This window comes from Eubalaena glacialis, chromosome 6 (assembly GCF_028564815.1).
Source record: "Eubalaena glacialis isolate mEubGla1 chromosome 6, mEubGla1.1.hap2.+ XY, whole genome shotgun sequence".
Taxonomy (NCBI): domain Eukaryota; kingdom Metazoa; phylum Chordata; class Mammalia; order Artiodactyla; family Balaenidae; genus Eubalaena; species Eubalaena glacialis.
The window spans coordinates 112,194,922-112,219,704 of record NC_083721.1 but is presented as its reverse complement, the minus strand read 5'-3'; the positions used below and the strand labels follow the sequence as shown (position 1 = coordinate 112,219,704).

The 24,783-nt window shown below is 38.7% G+C and overlaps 2 protein-coding genes across 8 annotated transcripts in view; one reads left to right on the top strand and one right to left on the bottom strand.

The window, feature by feature from the left end:
* The window catches only part of VEPH1 (ventricular zone expressed PH domain containing 1), a 222,043-nt gene that overhangs the window by 71,669 nt on the left and 125,591 nt on the right, over positions 1-24,783 (bottom strand). For 6 of the 7 annotated variants that reach the window (XM_061194530.1, XM_061194535.1, XM_061194533.1 and 3 more), the window contains exons 8-9: positions 24,237-24,446; positions 23,282-23,679 (exon numbers count right to left, since the gene is read on the bottom strand). In XM_061194530.1, the coding sequence (XP_061050513.1) occupies positions 23,282-23,679; positions 24,237-24,446 (608 nt within the window). Of the gene's footprint in view, positions 1-13,878; positions 13,960-23,281; positions 23,680-24,236; positions 24,447-24,783 lie in introns of those variants that run through there. The other variant, XM_061194536.1, reaches the window with a different exon arrangement.
* LOC133093590 (large ribosomal subunit protein uL23) lies at positions 20,539-21,051 on the top strand. Its single transcript, XM_061193513.1, has one exon. The coding sequence runs from the start codon at positions 20,546-20,548 to the stop codon at positions 21,014-21,016; it is 471 nt and encodes a 156-aa protein (XP_061049496.1). The 5' UTR covers positions 20,539-20,545; the 3' UTR covers positions 21,017-21,051.

The following is a 24,783-nucleotide window of genomic DNA, read 5'->3' as shown; positions in this document are numbered from 1 at the left end:
CTCAGTTAATTTCCCCCTTACTAACCAGTGGTTAGTTGTTCATGAGGAGTTCTAGACAAAATGATGGTGCATTTTCTCTGCAAAGCTGAGTTGCAATGTGAAATTTTGTAATCTTACAATAAGTGAAAAATAATGATGATGATAGAGAATAAAACTATCCTGAACAAGAAGACCTGGGTAGAGAAAGAAATCTTGTCCTAATAAAAAGAGAGTCTTATTAAGATTCACACAGCAAAAGGTAGAGGATGGGGAGTTGACTGAGGCAGGGTATCAGGACATTTTGCATGTGAAGGCTGAAATCTAATCACACACAGTGGACTGTAGTGTCTCTTGGTGCATATATGCTTGTAAATTTCTTACGTGAAAACTGTTCAGATATTGTACCAGCTTGCTGTTTTGTGTTGCCATTAAAGAACAGAGTGAGACTTGCCCATTAACCTTCAGGTGACAGAGACTCTGGGATGCTCTCACAACCAGTGTCTCTGCCCTGAGACAGGGACTGAAAAGCCCATCCCTTCAGAAGCCATTCTAGGGCCAGTTGTTCCAACCCCTCATCCAAAATCCAGTTCTGTTCCATGGTGGTGGTGCAGAGCCCAGACTCCGGAGCCAGACTCTTCTCCTTACTAGCTTTGTGTCGTTAGGCAAGTTACATAACCTCTCTGTGACCTAATTCGGAAGAATAATAAGAGCATCTATTTCTAAGGGATGTTTAGTGTGATCAACCATCCCTATTTGCCTGGGACTGAGGTGGCTTCTGGGACTTGTAATTTTTGGTGCTAAAACTGGGAAAGACCTGGACAAGCCAAAAGGAATTGGTCACCCTGGTTAACGTGAGCATAAAATGGGTTAATTTAAGTGAGATTTTCAGACAGAAGTGTGCTCAGCACAGAGCAAGTGCTTAATAATGTTTCTTTGATCATTATCATGATCATTATTACAACTACGACTATTGTATATGGGGAAAGAAATCAGCCCTCAGCCAGGAGGGTTGCTATAATGCTGTTTTTTAAAAAAAATTATTTATTTATTTTTATTTTTTATTTTTTGGCCACTCCTGGCGGCATGCAGGATCTCAGTTCCGCGACCAGGGATCAAACCCGTGCCCCCTGCAGTGGAAGCAGAGTCTTAACCACTGGACCGCCAGAGAAGCCCCAACCATAATGCAGTTTTGATTAGACAAAAGGGGATCCTAATGACCCTTGGAATCTCTAGGTCTCTTAGTGTCCTGAAATTTTCACCTAATTGCTTATTTCAAAAAGAACTTAATACAAAGCTAATATGTGCAGGCTGAAATAAAATTCTATACAACTGAAATAAATTTCTCTGGGGACATGACAGAAGAAGATCTAGCAAGAAAGAAGATCCCGTAACAGTGCTTGAAGCCATTCACTTGGTCTCTCCGAAATCCTTCAGAGTTCTAGTACTTCAAGTGGTAAGCAAGTGAGGCTTTTGATGTTGATGCTATTTTGAGGCTCAGTAGCATAGTCATGTAGCAAGAACACCACCAGGAAGCTCTAACGAAAGGCCTAACATTTTGCTGTATTCAAAGCATCCTAAGTAAGAAGATGACTTTCTTGCAGCAAAAAAAGGGAAAAATAGCTAACATTGATTGGTTGGTTATTATATGTTGGGCACTGTTCTAAAAGCTTTTTGTGTGTTTTGCCCCTTTATGTTCACAACAATCCTGTGATGTAGATACGTCCAGTTTAGAAGAAGAATTTGAGACTCAAAGATGTTGTGATTTACTTGTTTGATTCAAGCAGCAACTAACAATAGTTGAAGTCAAAGAGGATTTAATTTATACCTAAGTATTTTCAATTATATAAATCCTATTATAAATTGTGTATCAATTTCATTTGCACAGTATTTAGGCTTGTTGATAGTTTGTTTTCAGTTTTGATTGTGGTTTTGATCTGTATAGTACAATTGGATGAGTTATGTGGCCCAGTCTCATTCATGCTCAAACCTCTCTTGAGGTAAGCCCACGTGATTGACCCATGAAATCCCAACTCAAGATACCACTGTTCCCCAATGGGAACCACCCAAACTGAAAGCATAGCAATCAAGGAAATAAGTCAAGGAAATAAGTCAAGGAAATAAATTGCCTCTGTCAAGTTAGCCTGGGAAACCAGAAAGTCTATAGCAGAAGTGAATGTCATAATCATAAAATTATTTTTCTATAAATCAATGTTACACATGACAGAGGTCACTATATCTTTGAAAGCCTTAGTTTCATCCATTGCTTCTTTCAAGTTGTGTTTAAGTGTAATTTGATTCATTCTTATGCGACCTAAAATCCAGTGAGGATGACATTAATCATCACAGTTAACATTAAACAGAGTCAACGTTTTTACTGTTTCTGGTTAATTAATTATTTCTACCTTCTTTTTCTTATTGCTGTCCAGAGAAGTTACATCATAAAAGAGAGTAGCAATGTCATTCAGCTTCCAGAAACTCAACTTTCTGGTTGTAAATTTGAAACAGCTGGTTATATATTTTGTCCTATAGAGGAAGACAAAAAGATCTATTGAAGAACCAAAGTGAGGGTTAATAGTCGAATTATCCCTGCCTCAGTTGGCTATTTCCCAATAGTACAGCGGGTAACATAAACTTTGGGGTGAGAAGATAATCAACATTCATTCAACAGAGGCTGCAGGAGTGGCCTCTTGCCCTGCTCCCAGAACTCTGGCATCTCAAAAATTTGCCTTATGCAGGAAATCTGATGCCAGATTCCAGTTAAAAAAATCCTGAAGTCCCAGAGCTAGAAGGGTTTTGAATAGTAGTTTCTCTAAGAGAGAATTGCAATGGAACCAGTTCAGGAAGCTATTCTTTTCCTTAATATCTTGAGATTCAAATCTCTTAGAAGCATGGCAAAGTGCACAATTCAATTTCCTCCCATGTATTTAGATTATAATGGCTTCATTTTGAAATTAAAGTATTTCTACACTGACAAGCTTCTATACCGCATGAGTTCAGAGGGTGTCATTCACAAAGGCCACAGTGTAAATGGTGCCCTTCTAGAGGTGGGCAATGCAGAGGCCTCGCAATGCAGCACAAGTGAGCCTCACTCCTCAGACAGTGTGATTTGGGATTGTATGGGGATCCCTGGAGGAGGCTGACATTTTATTTTAGTTAGTTTCTTCTCACCTATCACTTCTTACCCCATTCTCTGTGCTTATGATATTCTTTACTTCTCTCAGCTCCCTGCATGCTTCATGGCCAAGTCCCTGATTTATGACTCAACCAAATCTGACTTAGCTTACTATGTCTAGCCCCTGGAATGCACGACTGGGGAAAAGAGAGAGATTTGAAAAACTGCATGTAACTCTTGTTCCAACAGAAGACTGCAAAGGGCCACAGGATACCTCTGACCACAGCCAGCGGCCTTGCACAGCACAGTGAATTTGCACTGAAAGAGAACTGTACTTCTTGTAGTTCTTTCATGATATGTGTATGTTCAATGGTAATTAAACCACTGATTTAATTGATTACCTGGTAATCAAATACATAATACAGGCAATAGAAATATGCTTGGGGGGCTTCCCTGGTGGCGCAGTGGTTGAGAATCTGCCTGCCAATGCAGGGGACACGGGTTCGAGCCCTGGTCTGGGAAGATCCCACATGCCGCGGAGCAACTAGGCCCGTGAGCCACAATTACTGAGCTTGCGCGTCTGGAGCCTGTGCTCCACAACAAGAGAGGCCGCGATAATGAGAGGCCCGCGCACCGCGATGAAGAGTGGTCCCCACTTGCCGCAAATAGAGAAAGCCCATGCACAGAAACGAAGACCCAACACAGCCATAAATAAAAATAAATAAATAAATAAATAAATATGCTTGTACTTTGCAGATTTGAATAAAAATTATCTGTTCTTTAAGAACTGAAACTTTATCAACATTGTTCTGGGAGCCTGAGAACATGCTGCCGTAAGCACATCAGCTTTATTATCACAGGACAACATTAGCTCACCCTATAGCACAGCAGCTAATGGTACAGACTCTGTTGCTAGACAACCTGGTATCAAATCTCAGGTCTACCAGCAGCAAATTATGTGGTCTGAGGCAAATTTTGTTTTCACTTCCATATTTTAGTTTCCGCATTTGTAATTTAGGAATAATACTTGCTCAGGGTAGAGTAAAGCATTTAAAATGGTGCCTAGCACATTGTGCTTGTTGCTACTAGTAGCACAGAGAGATTAACTCAGAACCATGCCATAATTATTGAGTACTTGCTGCTTATTAAGTATGGAGTTTGTCACAGAATGTGTAGTCATATATTTTTAAAAAAATTTTTAATTGTAAAACACGTGACATAAAATTTACCATTTTAACCATTTTAAAGTATATAATTCAGTGGCATTAAGTACATTTATGATGTGAAACCATCACATCTATCTAGTTCCAGAACTTTTTCATTACTCCAAATGGAAACCCTGTACCTATTAAGTAGTCAATCGCCTTCCCCTTAGTCTCTGGCAACCACAAATCTGCGTTTTGTTTCTATGGATCTGCCTATTCTGGATATTTCATATAAATGGAGTCGTATATATGTGGCCTTTTGTGTCTGACTTCTTTCATTTAGCATAATGTTCATCCAAGAGGTAACATGTATCAGTATTCATTCTTTTTGATGACTACTTAATATTCCACTGTTGGATATGCTACATTTTGTTATCTATTCAATGTCAATCATTGAGAGATACTTTGGTTGTTTCCAGCTTTTGGTTTTTGTGACTAGAGATGCTATGAACACTTATGCAGTGTATGTATTTGTTTGAATACTTGTTTTCAATTCTTTTGGGTATATACCTGGAGATGGAACTGCTGGATCATAAGGTAATTCTATGTTTAACTTCTTGAGGGATGGTCACATATTTTTAACAATGATTTCCTTGTTCTTATAATGTCCAACTTTAAAAACAAAACTGCAGGGACTTCCCTGGTGGTCCAGTGGTTAAGACTTTGTGCTCCTAAAGCAGGGGGCACGGGTTCAATCCCTGGTCGGGGAACTAACATCCTACATGACATGCAGCACAGCCAAAAAATAAAATTAAAAAAAAAACCTGCCATATTAATTGTGAAAGAGATGTAGCTAAATAATGACTTTTGCAGTCACTTTCCTGGTCCCCTGATTGTGCAGACAGATGAGTAGCTACCCTTATGAATAGTACTCAAACAGGAGTCATTTCTGATTGCGTGACTGACTGCTCATAATTGCAGAAGAAGGTTATTGTGGCAACGTCATTCATATTTGTGGGTTAATTTCAATATTGTTTCTAATATTTCCAGCCAATACTCCTCCCAAAGTAAGAATAATGAAATATAACTTATGAAATGAATTTAAAATTGAACTTATCTTTAAGTGACCCCATTGACATGTTTATTACTTCTCCAGTGAATTTTTGGTAACCACTATAAAGAGTGCACCTTCCAACAACAGTGATGAGTCTGACTCAGCCCTAGGAGGAGGAACCTGAACACTTATGCAATTACAAAACCTCCAGGGGAAGTTCATTTGGAAGAACTCAACTGTTTCCTACCATGTACTCTTGATGGTAGCCAAATACAAGTTAGATGTCCAAACAGTAAGGATACAAAATAGTCAACAGCAATATGATCAGAAACAAATCTGGGATATTTTCATAGGAGCTAGTACAATTTGCAGACATGAAAGTAATTTTGAAACTTATATGAATTTTAAATTAAATACACACATATATAGATGTATGTGTGTGTGTGTATATATATATATATATTTTTTTTTTTTGCATGATGCAAATGTAGTTGATTTCTGGCAACGATAAAGACCACTCTGTGGTCACACTGAGTCAGTGGAAGCCCATGTGTTATAAATAAACATTTGGCTCTACCTAGCAGAGATATATCAAAAGTTGTACGGAGGCAAACAAGGCAGGCAAGCCCTGATCCCCTGCAGGTACCATGCCATGTGCTACCAATTACTTTACAATTCTGCAAAATGTATAACAGCAACCAGATTTAGGGCACAGGAAATTTTAGGAAATTTTATTATTAAACTCCACTAAAATGGGTCTGTTCACATGTTTTTCCCCTGAGGAAAGGAGGATGAGCCTAAGGTTGTCTACACGTAAGTCATCTACCTCATTCCTCTCTCAGTTGGCATTTCTGAACTAAAGCATTCTGGCCTCACTGTCACCTGACAGCCTTAATAAAACACTCTTAAGAGAGTGATATGTATTTACCAAGAGGTTCGATGATGTCAGATAGGTTGTTGCAAGTTGCACGGGACCTCCACACAGTATATATGTACTGTCTCAAACTTTTTTTTTTAAATAAATTTATGTATTTTTTATTTATTTATTTTTGGCTGCATTGGGTCTTTGTTGCTGCGCACGGGCTTTCTCTAGTTGTGGCGAGCGGGGGCTACTCTTCGCTGCGGTGCACGGGCTTCTCATTGCGGTGGCTTGTCTTGTTGCAGAGCACGGGCTCTAGGCACGCGGGCTTCAGTAGTTGTGTCTCGCTGGCTCTAGAGTGCAGGCTCAGTAGTTGTGGTGCACGGGCTTAGTTGCTCCGTGGCATGTGGGATCTTCCCAGACCAGGGCTCGAACCTGTGTCCCCTGCATTGGCAGGCAGATTCTTAATCACTGTGCCACCAGGGAAGTCCCTGTCTCTAACTCTTTGATGCTCTTGCAAGAAGTGGCCTTTAGCAACTCCTAACTGAGCCTGGCTTTCCTAAGATGTCCACTAGGAAATCTATTTTGATTTCATAATCATGTATCTGACATGGGAAAACAAGGGAGAATCTTATTTCATTTGCTGCTGCTCAATGAGGTTTCGCTGAATAGAAAGCAACTAATTTTGTGCAGCCAGTTCTGAGATAGACCATGAATATGGAAGCTAATTTTAGAATGTAATTCTAGACTTAAGGGAAACTCAATACTGTAGGCCACAAGTATAACTGAAAGCCTCTGAGGAAGGTATTTTCATATGAACTGTACTCTTAGAGCATAAATTCTGAAAGATGTTAGAGATTAGTTGCCATTGATGCAGTTGCTGTGACAATATGAATAGCTGGTAAGCTTGAAGAAGGTTGATTTCACTTGATGTCCTGCACCAGGGAAATATCTAACAACATCATCATCTACAAATACTTTGGAGATTTATCAAGTATGGGGCATTGGGCTGGGTACTGAAACTATAAAAAGACTCATTGAGAGTCTTACAACTTAAAAAGAGATATTAGGAATATACGAATATTAAAAAAAAAAGAAAAAGCAATCCAAGGTAAAGTACAAGATGAACAGTCCCTGCCATCACTGAGGACAGAGAAAGTAAGACTTGATCTAGACATGATGAATGGTGGCCCTAGAGAAATGGAGCAGAGGGCACCTAGAGGAACAATGATGCGGGCAAAAGCATGGAGGGGGGATGAAAATGGCACGTCCAAAAAGGCAGTGTGGGATGGACAGACAGCAACAAGGTCATGTATCCAGGGTTGAGTCCTGACTCTGCCACCCACTGGCCATATTACCATACCTATATGACCTTCTCTTTTCTCATCTATAAAGTGAGGATGATGATCACTAGATGGTATATGCTTTTCATCAGGATTAAATAAAAACAATTATTCACTTATCCTTTTATTCAACAAATATTCATTATGCAACATAAAGATGCTCAGTAAAGTTAGCTATTCTTACCCACAATGAGTCAACCCATTTGGAAAGAGCAAGTCCATGTGGGAAATTATTAGAGCTGGAAACTAGAGGGATAAGCCACATCAAATACAAATAGCAGTCACCATCAATTTACAGCCCCTCGATACTATCACGGATACAAAGACAAACCAATTGAAGAAATCAAACAATGGTCTAGTTCTAATATTTATCGTCTGTACATTGCTTTGTTCAATAATTTACAATGATTCTCTATTTTCTTGTTTGTTTTTAAGAGGGTAGGGGGTTAGCTGTAAAGAAGGTAGTCAAAATAGAAGCTGTAAGAATAAAATCCAAAATATCCAGACATACAAAGGTTAGATTGGGCTAATAGAGCTCCTAATAAAAATCTGTTTTTCTAAGCAGTAAAAAAAACATATTAAAAGGGGTTTAATACAGTATAGATATAGACTCATAGGAATTTTCAAAAGGTCATTCATTCAACATGTGCTTACTGAGCTCCTACAGTATAGACATTGAATATACAGTAAATGTGCTACCAATTTTATCTAGTGGATACAAACAATAAAGAATAATGCACAAAAATACAAGTGTGTTAAGTACTATGAAGGAAAAAGAAGACGGAAAAAACCCCAAAGAACAATATGGGAACAGCTAATTTAGACTGGGGTGGGGGTCAGAGAGAGCTGCTCTGAGGAAGCAACGTTTGTGTTGAGACTTCTAGGACAGGCAGGGGTGAGCAAAGTGAAGGGTGAGGGCAGAATGGTCCAGCTTTGGGCCCCGTGGTGGGAAAGAACCTTGGCTATGGGGCTGATGTACACAGTCCTCAAAGACCACGCTGGTTCTGGTAACCTAGTTTTTTCTTTTTAAATGTGTATAAACCTTGACCACGATAGATGACTTCAAAGCTAACTTGGTCTGGATTACCTCTAAGATCCGTTGGCAACTCTCGGAATAGAACTTTGAAAACTCCATATTTTTGGCTGCAGGAGTAGTCTAATTCTCAAGCATATATAGAAGGATGACTTACAAAAGACCCTCCAGCTTCAAGAGACCGCCTTCACAAAAAGCAACTCAAATCAGACCGTGAATTTACAAGAAACCATGGGACTATGCTATGCTCCAAGAATAAAATGGTAATAAAGAGTATAACAAAAGGTGGTAGAGGTAATTTTATTTCCTTATTAAGTTTATAACTCCGCCTCTCTGCTTGAACCACTTGCACCTGGCTCAGAGTGAGATGGCCAAAGCTCTTCCTGCAGGTCCAACATGGCAAATGACCACTCTTTTACCTCTCTCTGATCTTGCTGAGTCAGCCTTTCCCCAAATACAATTATCACTTAAATCCAAGGGTAAAAGCTGCAGGTTGTCTGCACATGTCCTTACAGATGGTCCTGGGTATGTGGGTGCCTCAGGTATCCACATTAATGTAAAATCTAGTAGGCGGAGAACTAGAGGCCACCGTGAGCAGGCAGCATCTGGTGGGCAGTGATGGCAGAGCTAAAGCTCTACCACCAGGAAGGGTTCACGGTTCCTTGTACTCCATGCCTTTCCTAACCCCTGTGGAAAGGAGGGGCTGCTGAATTTGATTTGATTTTAATTTTACCTTCTGCCCAAACTGAAGATCAGTGACCAGCCCCTTCCCCTAATCACCTCTATCAATATTATGACACCTTATGCTCAGTAAAATGCTCTCTGAGAAGCTGCCAGGGAAAAGCCCAAAGTCTGTGTGTATGGGGTCTCAGGGGTGTTTTTTCTTTGACATTCTCAAAGAAAGTAGACCAAACTAAAGAATGAAAGGGATGTGCATGGGAGAAGTAAATGCAAATACAATGAACTGAGACAGGAGACAAGAACATCAAAGAGAGGGAGAAGATAGGAAGATTCATTATGAGAAAAGGAAGTCAAATCAAAGGAAACACAATAATGGGACAGTGTTAGTAATAACACAAGAAATCCAACGTTTTTCCCTCTGAATAGAGCAAACAGGACCTGAATATAACTAGCGTCTGTTTTGGGACAAAAGAGAAAACAGAGCACAAAAAGGGTCTATCTCAAAAAAAAAAAAACAAAAAAAAAACACAAAACTAAGTCAACTTCTTTTTTTTTTTTTTTTTTCATCAATTCTCTAAATACTCTGCTGGGAAAAGGAGATGGGAGTTCTTGGCTCAGAGTTACTGAAGCTTGTTATATATGACCCCAGTGACCCTTGAAGTTTGCATCTGTCACAACAGAACACACGGCTTCCTAACACACTGCCTTTGTCTGCCAGACTCATGCAGGGCTGTGGAGTGAGACACCCGAATAAGCCCATCTGGCGCCATAGCTACCAGCCTCCCTCAGTCTGAGCTTCCTTCTGTGGACAGAGACCCAGACTTGCAAATCTGCACCCAGAAGCCTCCTTTCTGCCATTTCTTGTCTTCCGACTTTCTGCCCCTTCCTTCCTCGCATGATGGAAACTCATCAATGGGTACTAGAAGTGACCCCGCAAATATGAGCAAATTGTTCCCTTGGGTCTCAGAGAGAAGGCTGAAGGGAAAGAGTTTCAGAAGAGCTTAATATCTCTAAAAGCACTAGCAGTTAAACTGCTAGTTCTTGTTGGCACTATTCTTCTCATTCCAAAAGCCCACTGAATACCAAAACGTTTACAGTTGGAGTCAAGACCTCCTCCCCCACCCTCATCCAATTACTTTGAGTTTTACAAATAAGCTAAGTGTGGCAGCTCTGGCAGTGACTGCATCAGGTTCTGCCCAACTTTCCTGAGAAGCAGTTTGCTGCCTCCAGCCCTACCTAGATCACTAGAGCTCAGCAGAACTGTACAAGATCCCTCTCATGTGGCACCTCCCTTGGACCACAAATGATATTACCCAGGCACTGTTTACTGCCAAGTTTGCATCTCCTTTACTTGGCCAAACCTTTTGTTGACATCCTTTGTCTGCTGTCTTCTCCACTCTCCTAAGTTTATACCTTTTAATTCCTTTATTGTGATTTATGTGGCATTTTAGTGGTAACGGAGATAAACATGTGTTCAACCAGCCATGTTTACTGGAAGTCTTGTGTGTATAAGGGATGGGGGAAGGGTCAGAAACCCTTAAACTGAATCTAAACTCTAGGTGAATGTGACAGCCAGTAAAAATTGACTGTCTAGAGCAAGGCTTGATAAACTACAGCTGTTGGTCAAGTCTGACTCACTGCTTGTATAAATAAAGTTTTATTGGAACTCAGTCATGCCCATCCATGTATATATTACCTATGGACGCTTTTACACTACAGTGACAGAGTTGAGTAGTTGCAGCAGAGACCTCATCGACTGTCTCTGTCCAAAAATATTTACTACCTGGCCTTTTACAGAAAGTTTGCCAACCTCCAGTCTAGAATGCAAGCTGGTAACAATGATTAATATTGCTAGGCTTGATGTAAATATTTTTCTATGTTTCAAATTGTTTGAAGAATGTTAAAGTTTTTTGAATTATTACATTTAATCTTAGCCTCAAAGGGAATGCCGCAGCCAGGAAAGAAATATATTTTACTAAGGTATGGCAAAAAAATATCCTTTTAAAGAAAGGTACTGATCTAGATTCAATATCTTGTATCCGATATAGCTGTGAGATAAATGTTATTCATAGAGGGAAATCTGACAATTCTTCACATACTAAATTCATGTTAGTTGACTAGCAGGTTTGTTGTTCCCGGTGCTTCAACAAGAATATTCCATTTAGAAGATTATCCTGCTTAAATTTTGTAGCAAAAGGTAGTTATAATTACACATTGCTGGCTTAAATTGTTAAATTGTACTCTTAGATTAGTCCACAATTTTCAAACCCAAATGTTCACCATCTGATTAAAAAGTGAATCATCTTTGAAAAATAGCCCTTCCCGAAAAGGTCAAAATATTTTCCAATATAGTCCTGGAAGGAAATACATAAAATTTCTAACAGTGGTAAAATGGTAAGATTAAGGATGATTTTCTTTACTCCTTTCTCTATTTTGCAAATTTTTACAGTGAACATTATGCTTTTATAACTGTAAAAAAATTAACTTCTCTAGGAATTTTTTCCACTAGGAAATGGATTAGAATTGGGTTGTGCTATTGGTTGATAAATTCAATTCATCTACCAGCTGTCACAAAATTATCACAGTGGGCTAGCCTTCTGAAGGATAAGTGATGAAGTTAAGTTTGTTTTATACATAAAATAATTTCAGGCAATCATAGTCTCAGAGGTGCTAAATACTCAGAAACTAAGAATTGTGTCTGAAAAACATCCATTGGATATAAATAAATAGGCAGCTTTCTCCAGCTCACATGTCCCATTTTTAGTCTGAAGAATAAGATCATTTTCCCTGCAGGTGACACAGGCTGTGGAACTGTTCTGGGGAGAAGTCTTCACCTCGTCCACTGCTCAGCCCATGCCTTTCCTATATACGGGCGGTGGGGCACCGTGGGGAGTTACGCTGTGCCCTCACCCACCTCACCCCTTTTTTCCTACAGATGAAAATCCACATGTAATTAATGTCCATGATAGCTGGAACGTGCAACATGAATACTGATTGAATTCGAGTTAAAAATACTAAAAGCTTTTAGGAGTAATGCGTATCTCACTTAATTCTCAAATATGCAATGAATTGGCCATTATTGTGGAAGAGAGACTCCTGGCCCCAACTCTGGCTGCCTGAGCCCATGCTTCTAACAGCTCTACCCCACAGCCTCACTCCTGCACTTTCCCCTCTAACTGTATGAATAACTATAAAGAAGCTCATTTATCTAAATAGAACTAACAATGAGCAGTTTTCACTAATTCAGTATTTTCTTCAATCTATCAAATGTTTCGAAAAATACCATGTACATATTTCCAGCAAATGATTAACCATTTTGCCTCTTTTTTAATGTTGAGTTTGAGATCTAATTTCTTTATTTGTGGCAGTCTCTGTGGGTTTTCAACCTCTTATGTTGCATAACAACACAATGAACTTTTCCTAATGAAATATCGGCTATCAACCTAACCGTAAGCAAAAAGTCACATGCACTGTGAAAGCCCACTTGATGAAAAGAGATTCAGTTGCACATTAGTCGTACACACGGCATCTACTAGGTCAGGTTCTGGGCAGGCCTGCTCCTGCTCTTCATTTGTTGGTTCATTTGTCTGGTCATTCATTCATTCACTCATTCATTCAGCCGTGTGTGTTGAGCACCTGCTTTGTGCCTGGCACTGTGCTGGGCACTGGGGATAGAGAGGGTCCAGAGCCTGCCGGGCTGTAACAAGATATAGACTCAGACCCCTGTGCTGCCTGCTTCTCGTCTCAGTTGCTGGGGCTGGAGTGATGCCCCACTCCAGCTCCGTTTCTGGGACTCCAAACCCTGACACCCTCTCACAAGGTGTGTAAGAGTGGGGGATGTTAGATAATGGTTATTGAAACCAGCGCCCTAAAAGCCAAAGTATTGGAAACCTAAAAAAAGGTACCCTGAGTCCTACTCTAGGGCCCAAGGAATCTCTTCAGGCTCCAAGTGGTACTCCTGTCCCACCCTGGACCTGGTCAAGGCCCCCATGGGCTGAGAAGAACATAAGTGATGACCCAGGCTTCTGCTTACCCAGCTGGGAACTTCATGCAAGGGTAGAGAAAGGCTCCAGGAATCCCCTTTTCAGGGCACAAAGAAGCATTTTTGGAAGGTCATTCATCTGATGAAGGCAGTGATATGCGACTTGAGAAGGTCTAAGCTGGCTGCAAGGACTGACTCCAGCTGGACTCATTGCTGCAATGGATTTCTTTCCCTGGTCAGCTGCCCACCAAAGATGTCAACCTTGCCGGTCCTCCTGGGCTGGTGCTGTCAAGCACTGGGCCCTGCAGGGGGTGAGCAGGTGTAAAGGCAGCTGAGGGCTCCACTTGCTCTTGGGATACTGAGGACATTCACTGGGGACAGCCCACCGCCACACCACCCTTTAAGTTCTTGTGTCTCCAGACACTCATCTGTCTGGACAATGTCAGCCCCTTCTGTTTGGGGGAAAGGGACAAAGAGTGAGAACACAAATAAATGATTTGCTAATAGAAATTATTTGAGGCTGCCCCCAAGAAGGTGGTGATGGTGATATAGGCTTTGGATTGGAAAAAAGAAGGGGAATTCTTCTCAGACACTTTAACTGATTTATTGTACCTAATCATTAATTTATCATAGGGGTGGTTCCAAGCCCACCTTGAGTAGAATGACCAGTCCCGATCTCCCTGTACAAACCTTGACCACAACCAGCTGATTCTATGATTCCATGTCATCATGTTTTTTTTGTTGTTTATGTTTTTTTTTTTTAAACGGTAACTGAAATGGAAGAAAAAGAGTGTGACTAAAACCAGAAAAAGATCTTTGTCTTCAAAAGTCAACAGGGTCAACATTTCAGCAATCTGGGTACATTTCTTAACTATCAGCAAAAGTCATTTCTTGATGAGATTTTTATTATCAGTAAAATACTTCATATGGATCAGAAGAGTTTACCAAACCATATCTTGATGGATTAAGTGAAAATGAATTTGAAACACATGGATTACATTTCCTTAAAATGTGCATGAGTTTGAAAGTTAACAATAACAATGCTTGACTAAAAAGCATTTGGGAATTTCTTAAGCCCCAAGAGTTTGAAAAACCAGTTTCTCAGTTGAACTTAAATAGGTACCCTTACCCATTAAGGCACTATAATTTACATTAAAGGTATTCACAGGTAACACTTTAACAAACCAAGGATGGCAATATGTTTCATTTTATTCTTTGCTTTGGAAATTGCTTCATGTTTTAGTGCTTTAAATTCTCAAATAAACCCTTAAATTTATATACATACTGAATTACTTTAAGAAGACAGAATAATTCTTCTTGCTGTCACACATAAATTAAAAATCCACAATAATCCAGGGAATGCAAAGTTAACCATGACAATTTCTGGAAGCATTAACAAACATCTTAAGTGTTCAATGTACATTTGACATTGGAATTATGGAGAGGTCGTACAATATCAATGTTGTAAGAATATAAAGGATGCCTATGCTTGTCTTGATTCTTTTACTATAGATTCCACTATTTTTAAGAGTTCAAAGGCTTTGTTAAAAAAAACAATCAATCAAACAAACATAATAAAACCCCAGGGTATAATTGTATTTATGAAGTGGTGTTACTGTAAAATAAAAATTCAGTAGAAAGACATGATAAGGGATACAGGAATAGTCTTAACTCTACTTTTACTGGAAAAGATAGCTTTATTTAAATATTTTCAAGGTTCTTTTTAGAAGAGCTTAGAAAAAATGATATAGATTTAGGAGAGAAAAGATGGTCCAAAGTACAATGACATCAGTTCCAATTAAAAGGAATGAAGGGACTTCCCTGGTGGTGCAGTGGTTAAGAATCCGCGTGCCAATGCAGGGTACACGGGTTCAATCCCTGGTCTGGGAAGATCCCACATACCTCAGAGAAACTGAGCCTACTGAGCCTGCGCTCTAGAGCCCGCGAGCCACAACTACTGAGCCCACATGCCATAACTACTGAAGCCCATGCACCTAGAGCCCATGCTCTGCAACAAGAGAAGCCACCGCAATAAGACACCTGTGCACCGCAACGTAGAGTAGCCCCCGCTCGCCACAACTAGAGAAAGCCCGCGCGCAACAATGAAGACCCAACACAGCCAAAAATAAATAAATAAATTAATTAATTAAAAAAAATAAATTAAAGGAATGAAGGCCAAGTGGATTAACCTGTAAATATCAATGATAGGTGTATTCACATACAGATACTTATCTCAACCCATTTTTCAAGGTTTTGCAATTCGGAAAGCATACATTGCCTCCAGCATATTTTTGCTTAATTCTAATTCTATGCATATTTTAAGGGAAATGTAATCCAAATGTTTCTAACTCATTTACACAACTTGACTAAGCATCACTGAAGACATATTTGATACCCAAGGTATTCTGCAGTTATTAAAATTACCTTCCATGAGGAACTAAATGCCGTGTTCATAAAAATTCAGAAGGTCACATAGTACAAATTCAAACATATACCAAGGAGTAGAGTTTCCGGGCTTCCAAGCTTATTCTTCCTTTTTAAAACTCATATCCTGTGAGAAGAATCAAAGAACTGGAACCACAAATTCAGTGCCATAAACAGTCCAAATGACTGAACCCCATATCCTTGAGTGTCCTTGAGACGAAAACTCATCTCCTCAATTAAGAGGTAAGCATTAAATGAAGAGTCAATTAATTAAATCACAAAGTCACTGTAAGGAAGAAAATTATATTCTCTACTACTAGGACACTATGGAATTTCTCATTCCTGCAGCAGTACTGCTTCTTAAACTTTAATGTACATATGAATCACCTGAGGGATCTTGTTAAATTGTAGATGCTGATACAGTAGGTCTAAGATGCGCCTGAGAATCCGAATTTCTAAGTCCCCAGGTGATGTCAATGTTGTTGGTCCACGGACCACATTTTGAGAAACAAGGCTCTGTTGCAGAGTTTCTGAGCCATTACTGACATTTGGGGCTGGATAATTCTTTGTTTTAGTGGTGGGGTTGTCGGGGGGCGCTGTCCATTCACTACAGGATGTTTAGCAGCATCCCTGGCCTCTACCCACTAGATGACAGTAGCACTAGTCTATATGATACTACAATGGTAGATACATCTGAACAATGGAATATTATTCAGTACTAAAAAGAAATGATCGATCAAGCCACAAAAAAGAACATGCAGGAAGCTTAAATGCATATTACTAGGTGACAGAAGCCAATCTGAAAAGGCTACTTGGAAATTAGGGGTTTTGATATGAGAAACAGAATCAGAGTTTCTGCAATGGCATTATGTCTCCTGAATTTGTGGCCTATTTTAATGATGGCATAATTGATAATTGATGTGAATATTTCATCTAAAAATGAGTATTTTCCATAAACTATTTTTAAAAGTCCACTGAATCTTTTATTATGAAAAGAAAAAATTGCCTTTTATAATTTCTTACTGGTCTCTAATGTGGACAGGTCAAAAATGTTGACAGAGGAAACCCAGGGACTTGGTGTGCTTTAATTAGCTCTTTTTCATGGACCCCAAGTGGGTCTGCCAATATGTGACATGAGGCTCTGTCTGCTTTAGACAGACTCATCTCCTCCTTGTAAATATGCACCTCTATGGCAATGGACTGTAACACAAATAAATGCCACCAAATTATCAAACACCTGAATTCCTGATTGCCAACTGTGTGATTGCCTACGTTTTTGGAAAAACATTTAAAAATCCTCCATCATCTAAAGTTTGATGGTTAATGTGGAGCAAACAAGAGGAAACCATCTTTTTTCCACCACCCCCACCCCTTTCCTCTGTCATATCAAAACCCTTTACCCAGCCATATAATCTCTTTCCAGTTTCCTGGCTACCAGCTCTTCATCACCAACAGAGCTCAGAAATATAGATTTGCTCAGTTTTTAAATGAGATTTGATGATATCTAGGGACCATTTTGTTTCCCTACAGGGCACATACTGCCAGTTTCATAATGAAAGTAAATTAAAAAAAATAACATTCACTTTCCTGAAATTTGGTTTGTGGCAAATTGGATTGGAGTGTACTCTTCTGCTGGGGACCATCAGTGGCTCAGGACCATTTTGTCCACCACTGTATGCTCTGGAGTAAAGACAGTCCCCAAACAACAATAACAGAAGACTGATAATAATCTCTGAGTATGAGCTTCCCTAAAAAAAAGATAAAAATACTCACTACAGACATAAAAGTATAATGCCATATAGCCTTCTATTTTACAAATAATACATTAAGAAGAATATATTTAAGAATATGAAATATGCCACAGCAGACTACTTCTGCTCCTAGCTATCGCCTCCTTTTCTTCCTCCTCTTTCTTCTTCTTTTAATGTGGCTACTTTTAGGGCGAGATATACTGCAAGGCACTCCTATGCGTTTTTTGCTCAATTTATGTACTTACTTTTGCTTCTGTTTATTTTTTAGCACAGTCCCTTTAAATCTATTAGACACATACCCAAGGTGGACACTATATTAGAGGAACTAACCATTTCAAGAGTTTAGTTGATTCATTTCATTTACTGACAGATAATTTCTCCCAATTTCCATACAAAACGTGCTTATCAATCTCACTTTGCACTGTTTCCTAGCTGGATGAATAAACATCTCATCCATAGATAATATCAGGTAAACCAAATGCAAGTATGCAAATAAGCAGCACACTTCTTTGTCCAATAGCACAGTTAGGGCATTTTTCTTTAGTCATTTATTTGAATGTGCAAAGAAAATCAAACTTTTTATTTTTTAACAAGGAAGAGCTTTTGAAAATATAATTAATGAGAAATAAAGTTATCTGATGCCCTCTAGTAGAACAAGTTAGGTTGTGGATTTAAGTGCATAACATCCTTACCAGTGACATGGTATCTGTCTAGGCCTTGCAGCTACTCTTGGCTGGGGATGAACAAGGGCAGTGACTTGATGTTAACTCAATAGAGGAGTTCAGAAGGGGTCTTTTCGAAAGGACTTGTAGATCTTCCTTTAGCCATATTATTTGGGTGTTTCTCATGGGCCAATGTAGATTACAGAAAGCAGGATGTGTGTGGCAGGAGAAAGTGAAGGGGAGAACCCTGCCACCATCTTACCTGTCTTCTTTTGATTCAAATCCACTCTGGAGAAATGGGAACTGGTGAGTAGGTCATCCAAGATAAATTCCAAAGCACCAAGAAAAATTCTCTAGAAAATTTTTTCCCTAACAAGTGTTCTCCAAACAGGTTCAGTGGACCACTTTGGTGAAATGAGGTTCCAGACAATTTGTGACATCTTCCTATTTGTTGTTTTCCCTCTCAAATTGTGTGGAAAAACTTTAGGATTTTTCTCTACCTGCATATCTTACAACTCTTCCCATGGGTAAATGATTCTAATCCTAGGATTAAACCAATCTATTCTAAACAAGAAAGAAAGAAACCTCCCCCAGAACCATTAAGTGGATCAGTGTTATCATTATCCTCCAGATTGGACCAGCTGAGGAGAAAGAGGTAAAGGACTGGTGTGGGCTTTGTCTCCTCGGTCATCCCAATATGAGGCTGGACTTGACTACATGCAAAATTTCCATAAGGAAGCCTTATTTATAATTAATTATGAAAACAGCACCTGCTTCTTGATATTTACAATGAGCTGTATTTTATTTTTGTATATTCTCATATCTGTTCGAGTCAAGAAAAATCAACTCATGTGGGTCTATTAGAGAAAGGACCACATTACCAGCTTTAAAATTAGCTTTCTGCAAGTCAGCCTTGCTGATGTGCTCTACAGATGGGACGTATTTTCACCCAATCAGGAAATACTTCAAAGCGAACCAAAGCAGCATGGATGGGTTCTTGTAAGATTTTATATCTTCCTTTATAGAACTCCAGTGATGGGCCAGATTTTCAAGGATTTATTTCAATATCATGTGCTTTGTTTTTAACCTCTAAATCATTTTTGTTCACATAAATGAATACCAGTGATTCAGATTTTTAAAATACCCCTTGGCAGATGAACAAAATTCCTCTGGTCTTTTATGTAAATATAATCAGGCAGATATTAGACTATCGCTCTGCGCATGAATACATAACTTTCAGTGGCTGGCAAACCTGCTCCTATGCCAGAGGTCAATGGAGCCCAGGAGAGAATAACTGACTAGGGAATAACAGGCTTTCATACCCAAAATGAACTGCTGACCCAGCTTCAATAAGACCTGGGGTTTGACAATTTTTCCAGATATGATGATAGATTTGTGCTGATCTATTTTGCCCATTGCCTGTTCCCACTGTGATCAATATCATGCAGTAATAAGATGGCTGACTGAGGATAAGAATGCTATTTGTGACTTGATTCACCACATACTGAATTCTGCTGTACAGTGACTATAAGGCTCCTGTTCTTTCAACATATTTTATTACTGAAGTATTATGTTGAACCATGTGAAAGTGATGTTTTTGTCAGTCAAAATAAGGAAGTTGAACATCAGTTTTTTTCATATGATTCAAACCAATACAAAAAAGAACTTCTTTAAAGGATTGTTTTGTCATGTCCTTTTAGCACGGACTTTGTAACATCAGTCTAATATTATTCTTAATTCTTTGCTGTTGTTCTTGTTCTTATTTCCTGCTGGCTTATTTGTCTTTTTAATGTTGTGGAAGTGGTTTTTATGGTTCTCCTCTTTGTTTCTTGATAACTTTGCATAATTTAGCAAGAAAGACTAAATATCCCTCTTTTATACCAACAACACATTACACAGAACACAAATCCTAAGCCTAAATCTTTCTTCAATAAATTTTTAAGGAAAGAAACACAATATTGTTGAGCCGAGTGATCTCATGATAATAAGCAAAACTGTGTCAGCCAGATGACTGCTGGAGTTTTGCTGAGTGGTTTACACAATCTGAAATAATAACAATGTGTCCCCTGCAGTCAGTACCAGTCACTTCTCCGTGGATGTATTTACAGTGCGTCATATAAATCTTCAATCCCTCACTCATATCTCAGTGCAAGGCATTTCCCAGGAACTTCCAGGAAATTACAAAAGCATGAATGAATCCAAAATGTCAACTTAAAAAAATACATTCTCAGTTCTAGGCCATGCTTGGTAGAAAACATGAAAAGAAAAAACTTTTTTTTTTTTTTTTAAGTAAAGATGATGGATTCATTCAATATTTTGGGAAAAAAAACTCAAGTCACCTAGTTAACTCTCAAACTCCCAAAAGAATTCAAGGCCGTAAGAAATATCATTTTGACAACTAGATGCTTGAAGTAACTCTGCTAGACTTCTTTCACATTTTCACAAGATTAAACCTCACCGTATAGTACATCTTTAATGATTTAAGCTAAACTTAAAAAAATAAAATAGCTTTTCACGAAGATGGCGCCGAAGGCGAAGAAGGAAGTCCCTGCCCCTCCGAAAGCTGAAGCCAAAGCAAAGGCTTTGAAGGCCAAGAAAGCAGTGTTGAAAGGCGTACACAGCCACAAAAAAAAGAAGATCCGGACGTCACCCACCTTCCGACGGCCCAAAACACTGCGGCTCAGGAGGCAGCCCAAATATCCTCGGAAGAGCGCCCCTAGGAGAAACAAGCTTGACCACTATGCCATCATCAAGTTCCCCCTCACCACCGAGTCAGCCATGAAGAAAATAGAAGACAACAACACACTGGTGTTCATTGTGGATGTCAAAGCCAACAAGCACCAAATTAAACAGGCTGTGAAGAAGCTCTATGACATTGACGTGGCTAAGGTCAACACCCTGATCAGGCCTGATGGAGAGAAGAAGGCATATGTTCGACTGGCTCCTGACTATGACGCTTTGGATGTTGCCAACAAAATTGGGATCATCTAAACTGAGTCCAGCTGACTAATTCTAAATATAAACGTTTTCACTATAAAAATAAAATAAAATAAAATAAAATAAAATAAAATAAAATAAAATAAAATAAAATAAAAAACTATTCCAGTAGATGAAAAGGTATCTAACTTTATATTTGTTACAGACGTCCTCTGTCAAACTGGGAAATTCACTTAACCTTTGTTATATTAAATTCTCCAACATGTGTGTTAAATACATAGATAATTAATGAAACATTCAATTGTTAAGAGTTTGTGTTAATTCAGTCTTATTGATTTTAGCCATTCTCAAGTCCTGGTGTACTTAATTATCCAAAACTTATATTGAATATGAGCAATATCACTTTTATTGTTACCATTTCAAAAAAGAGTTTTAAGAAGGCTATTCAATAAATTAATGTAAACACTTCTGAAAATGTCAGATTCCCTAGAGATCACCACACTAAGTGAAGTAAGCCAGACAGAGAAAGACAAATATCATATGGTATCGCTTATATGTGGAATCTAAAAAAAATGATACAAAATGAACTTATATACAAAACAGAAATAGACCCACAGACATAGAAAACAAACTTATGGTTACCAAAGGGGAAAGGGGGAGGGAGGGATAAATTAGGAGTTTGGGATTAACATATACACACTAATACATATATATAAAATGGATAAACCAACAAGGACCTACTGTATAGTACAGGGAGCTATACTCAATATTTTGTAATAACCTATAAGGGAAAAGACTCTGAAAAAGAATATATGCATATACACACACACACATATATATGTATAACTGAATCACTTTGCTGTACACCTGAAACTAACACAACATTGTAAATCTACTGTACTTCAGTTTTTAAAAAAAGAAAATGTCAGATTCTATACAAACATGCTAAATAGTAATATTTGTCATTACAAAATGCTTGAACCCCCCTTTTCCTCTGGTAGCATGAGAATCCACTTTCCTCTGATATGGAGTGGGAGAAGGGAATAGAAAGTAGAGTATGGAAAAACCCTCCTAGTACCTAAACATGAAAGGGGATGATGGTCAGTGGGTGGGTAAATATAAATTGGATTCCCCATCCTTCAGCTGTGTTTCTTTCTGGAAGAGAGGCTGCCTGGTTTTTTCTATGCTTTCTATGAGAGCTGAAACCTGTGAAAAGATGTCATGTCCTAGGAGTGGGCAAGGACCTTAATCTAAATCTCAAGGGAAGAACATGGCTGCTGCTTAAGAGTGATTGTAGGAAAGATCTAATTAGCCCGAGAGTGCCTTCAGCCATCCACACCTGCTCAGCCCACTGCCAGAAGGGTAAGCCTGCCCTGGGCACTCTGCCATTTTAGTACCTGTGTCTCCAACCCATCATCCTTCCCGGGGCCAGGACTAGGGCACAGAATTTAAAGGAGCACCAGAAAATTTAATAGTCAAGATAAATAATATTTTTAAAAATCAAAATTAATACAAAAAGTCCATGATAAACAAAATATCAAAACTGTAAATAAAGACATGATCAATATTACTACTTACCTCCTTTTGCCTCAGCTCATTATGGCTTGGCAAGAGGTTGTTACTAATTCTGACTCTACTTAAAATTTTACTGAGCTTTTTTGGCATCTCCTTAAATTGGGCACCTCAGGGAAGTTCTGGCCCTGACATTCTTTTCTTACTTTGTCTGTTGTTTTCTGACTAGCTCACACTCTCACTGGCTCCTGACCTTACATCACCTCCTGACTATGGTTTCGATCTTTTCTTTCGATAGTTTAACCTCCAAGAGATCAGGGAGTGCGTCTGTTTGGTTCATAACTGAACCTTTGGCACAGTGCCTGGCATACGGTAGCTGCTTCATAAGTGCTTGTTGAATGAATAGAAGGAAAATCTCTTGGAGCTCAACGCTGCCCATAGCTTTCTTGCATGATTATGTGGATGGAAAATGCCTCTCGTTGGACACCTACCCCAGAGCCTGTTTTGGGGGCCACATATCCCTTTACAGAACGTTCCTGAACACTATGGATGGGAAACCAGAAACAATATATTTTGAGGTTTGAAAAAATCAGAGTTGGTAGATTTAGGTAGATTCAAATGGAATCAAAAAGATGATTAAACTTACTGGGGAAAAAAAAAAGCAATTAAAATAATGTAAGGGTATTTTCAAATTATCTATTTTGCAAAAGATCCAGAAGGGTATGGCGATTTATATTACTGGAGTTTTGTTTGTTTTTTCTAGCGATACCTGAAATTTCTTAAGTTTGGTGAATTCAGGTCACTTACCTTCAATGGTACACTGGTCAGGGACTGGAATCTTCTTTCCCATTTCCACAGCATATGCTTTCACTTTACTGAGGTTTTCCTTTAAGTGCAAGTAGAGCTTATCATGGTATTCTACAGGCCTTGAGGTTGTATCTGGAGTTTCTTCCTGATAGTTTTCTTTAACTGTTTCTGGCAAATTCTCAGATTCTATATGTATAATACTTGGGTGTGAAACTGAAGAATTTACCAGTTGTGATCCATCAGTGTCTCCCTTAAAGGGCGACCTGTCATGTCCTTGGCCAAGTGGGTCTATTTCTGAAAGAGAGATGCTGGCTGGCGTATCTCCACTCTCTACAACTTCCCCATCCTCTGAACTCAAGTCATTCGTTAGCGCGGTGTGCAAAGCCAAACTCTTTGACCTACAATACAAACAAAGGGAAGGCTGAGGCAGGTAAAGAAGCTGGGCTACCGTTTACTGACAAGGAAAAGAAAGAATAATAACACTGGGGCAAAAGTTACTTCCTCTAGTGTGTGAAACTGAAAATTGGTGCTATTAACAGAATTTGATAAAACATACACATTATGTAATAAGCCAAACCTTTGTAGATCTAGGCTACCTCCCAAAACAAAGATTTAAAAATCAGTTTCATGGCAAAACTGGCTGGGAAATGGTGAACTTACAATATTTATATTCTTTTTTCTACTTTTGCTTCTGCTTTTTCATCAGAAATCAAGAAAAGCTTTTGACAGTCATTCTCAATATCAGCATATTTATATTTAAGAAGTGTTTTTAAAAAATAAACCATAGGTTTGTGACTTTTATTTGAATTCTTTTAACATAGAATAACAAAAGCACTGTGGATGAATTTTGCTATAGGTAAAAGATATTTAAAAACGACTTAATAAAAGTGTGATAACAAAACTAATAGCAAACATGAAGCACATATTCTAAAAACCAGCCAAACAAAATTTATACCTATTAAATCTAATGTCTTTTCTTTCTTCCTTAGAAATTTGGTCCAAACTATATCTTCTGATTGAGCCAGGGGTACTGCCCTCAGCATTTATTTTGTCTTCAAAAGCCTGTATTTTAACTTGGAGCTTTTCATGGTCTTCATTTTCATCAACAGTGAGGTTGGCTTCTTCCAGCTTCTCAAGAAATTCGATTTCAGTGCTGGGTTTTCTCCTAAAAGAATGAAAATCATTGCATTCGATGCTCATCACATATACTCTTCAGAACAGTGTTAACTGCTAACTGCTTCTTATTCAAAACTGAAAACTGTACCTGCTCAATTTTTTAATTTGTCATTTGACAAATATTTATTGAGTAACTACTATGGACACAGGTCTTTGAAATTGCTTCTACAGTGTATTCTGCCAGAAGCTTAGAAACATTGGTGTTTATGGCGACTTTGTATTAGAAATCGCTTTGAAGGATTCAGAGGACGAAAAGCAGTTTTTATGGTCATCTACCATATTCTTATCTAGCTTTCCAAAGCATGCTTTCATATGAAATTCATGCC